At 52.8% G+C, this 3,163-nt stretch overlaps 1 protein-coding gene across 1 annotated transcript in view; it reads right to left on the bottom strand.

The window, feature by feature from the left end:
- The window catches only part of LOC144481636 (very long-chain specific acyl-CoA dehydrogenase, mitochondrial-like), a 77,478-nt gene extending 74,808 nt beyond the window's left edge, over positions 1-2,670 (bottom strand). The window contains exon 1 of the mRNA XM_078200770.1: positions 2,523-2,670. Coding sequence (XP_078056896.1) covers positions 2,523-2,670 — 148 coding nt within the window. The remainder of the gene's footprint in view (positions 1-2,522) is intronic.
- Positions 2,671-3,163: the final 493 nt, after the last annotated feature.

Raw genomic sequence — 3,163 nt, 5'->3', positions numbered from 1 at the left:
CCTCGTATGCTGCGGAAAGGATGTCCCAAGGCGTGGTACATCGGCGAAAGCATTGCAGACGCTACGACAACGGATGAACGGACACCGCACGACAATCACCAGTCTAGAGCGTTCCCTTCCAGTTGCGGGGAACGCTTCAGCAGTCGAGGGAATTCAGCCTCCGCTCTTCGGGGAAGCTTTCTCCACAAGGTGACCTCCAAGACACACAACAACGCAGAATCGCCGAGCAGAAACTGATAGCCAACTTCCGGATGCATGAGGACGGGCCTCAACTGGGTTCATGTCACACTACGTGCAACCCTCACCATTTGGTCTGGGCTTGCAAAATCTTACCAACTGGTCCTGGCTCGAGACAATTCACACCTCTTTAACCTGCGATTATCCCTCTCTCCGCTCGCATTCTCTGTACCTGTAAAGACTCGATTACCTTGGTATGACTCCTGCTCTGCCCAAGACCGCAAGAAACTACAAAGGGTCGTGAATGTAGCCCAATCCCATCACGCAAACCAGCCTCCCATCCATTGACTCTGTCTACACTTCCCGCTGCCTCGGGAAAAGGAGGCAACATAATTAAGGACCCCCACGCACCCCGGACATTCTCTCTTCCACCTTCTTCCGTCGGGAAAAAGATACAAAAGTCTGAGGTCACATCCCAACCGACTCAAGAACATCAGACTTTTGAGTGGACCTACTTCACACAAAGTTGGATCTTTCTCTACACTCTAGCTATGACAGCAAACTTAGATTCTGCACTCTCTCCTTTCCTTCTCTATGAACGGTACACCTTGTCCATATAGTGTGCAAGAAACAATACTTTTCACTATATACGAATACATGTGACAATAAATCAAACCAAATCAAAATCAAAACCTGAAAAGACTCGCATTCCAACCATTATCGTGCGATTGTATCTTGGCCTCTATACGCAGTGATCATTATCGTGCGATTGTGTCTTGGCCGCTATACGCAGTGATCATTATCGTGCGATTGTGTCTTGGCCGCTATACGCAGTGATCATTATCGTGCGATTGTGTCTTGGCCTCTATACGTTGTGTTCATTATCGTGCGATTGTGTCTTGGCCTCTATACGTTGTGTTCATTATCGTGCGATTGTGTCTTGGCCTCTATACGTTGTGTTCATTATCGTGCGATTGTGTCTTGGCCGCTATACGCAGTGATCATTATCGTGCAATTGTGTCTTGGCCTCTATACGCAGTGATCATTATCGTGCGATTGTGTCTTGGCCTCTATACGCAGTGTTCATTATCGTGCGATTGTGTCTTGGCCTCTATACGCAGTGATCATTATCGTGCAATTGTGTCTTGGCCTCTATACGCAGTGTTCATTATCGTGCGATTGTGTCTTGGCATCTATACGCAGTGATCATTATCGTGCGATTGTGTCTTGGCCGCTATACGCAGTGATCATTATCGTGCGATTGTGTCTTGGCATCTATACGGTGTTCATTATCGTGCGATTGTGTCTTGGCCTATATACGCAGTGATCATTATCGTGCGATTGTGTCTTGGCCGCTATATGCAGTGATAATTATCGTGCGATTGTGTCTTGGCCACTATACGCAGTGATCATTATCGTGCGATTGTGTCTTGGCTGCTATACGCAGTGTTCATTATCGTGCGATTGTGTCTTGGCCGCTATACGCAGTGATCATTATCGTGCGATTGTGTCTTGGCCGCTATACGCAGTGTTCATTATCGTGCGATTGTGTCTTGGCCGCTATACGCAGTGATCATTATCGTGCGATTGTGTCTTGGCCGCTATACGCAGTGATCATTATCGTGCGATTGTGTCTTGGCCGCTATACGCAGTGATCATTATCGTGCGATTGTGTCTTGGCCGCTATACGCAGTGTTCATTATCGTGCGATTGTGTCTTGGCCGCTATACGCAGTGATCATTATCGTGCGATTGCGTCTTGGCTGCTATACGCAGTGATCATTATCGTGCGATTGTGTCTTGGCTGCTATACGCAGTGATCATTATCGTGCGATTGTGTCTTGGCCGCTATGCGCAGTGATCATTATCGTGCGATTGTGTCTTGGCCGCTATACGCAGTGTTCATTATCGTGCGATTGTGTCTTGGCCGCTATACGCAGTGATCATTATCGTGCGATTGTGTCTTGGCCGCTATACGCAGTGATCATTATCGTGCGATTGTGTCTTGGCCGCTATACGCAGTGATCATTATCGTGCGATTGTGTCTTGGCCGCTATGCGCAGTGATCATTATCGTGCGATTGTGTCTTGGCCGCTATGCGCAGTGATCATTATCGTGCGATTGTGTCTTGGCCGCTATACGCAGCGTGTGCGAACCAGCCTCACCCGAGGAAGGAGCAGGTGCTCCTCAAGCTCGTGATGCCACATAAACCTGTCGAACTTTAACCCTTGAACTTCTGACCGTGACCCCACCTCCCCGTGACACTAAGGGGCAGTTTATCACGGCCAATCCCCCTCATTAACCATGCTGTGTGTGTGAGAGCTCCTTACCGTGCCCTCCTCAGGCCCTGTGCCACCGCCGTCGCCCCCCGGACTCTCCGCGCCGCCGCTGCCACCACCACCACCGCCCGCACTCGCCACATCTTCCCCCCTCGCTGGACCCGGCCGCCTCTGCGCGATTGCGTCACCGCGCACGCCCCGCCCCAAAGCGTCATCCCGCCCAGCGGTTGCGATACGGCGCACGCCCCGCCCCCACGGCGTCACCTAGCCGCGCGATTGCGTCATCGCGCACGCCCCGCCCCCAGCACGACACCCAACCGCGCGGTTTCGTCACGGCGCAGGAGCGGGCGGCGATAACGTCACCTCGCGCGCAATCGCGTCACCGACTGACGCAAGGAAGGGGGGGGGTGGAGTCGCAGCGAGGTCGCGCGGTGACGTCAGCACGCCCCCCCACGGCATCATGGGATTTGTAGGCTACAATGGTCCCCTCAGACTGACCCTCCCTCAGACTGACCCTCACACTGACCCTCACACTGACCCTCACACTGACCCTCCCTCACACTGACGCTCCCTCAGAGTGACCCTCCCTCAGACTGACCCTCACACTGACCCTCACACTGACCCTCCCTCACACTGACGCTCCCTCAGAGTGACCCTCCCCCAGACTGACCCTCCCTCACACTGACCCTCCCTCAGACTGACCCTCCC

This window comes from Mustelus asterias, chromosome 31 (assembly GCF_964213995.1).
Source record: "Mustelus asterias chromosome 31, sMusAst1.hap1.1, whole genome shotgun sequence".
Classification (NCBI taxonomy): Eukaryota; Metazoa; Chordata; class Chondrichthyes; order Carcharhiniformes; family Triakidae; genus Mustelus; species Mustelus asterias.
Note: the sequence above shows the minus strand (reverse complement) of the source record. Positions and strands in the feature narration are given on the sequence as shown.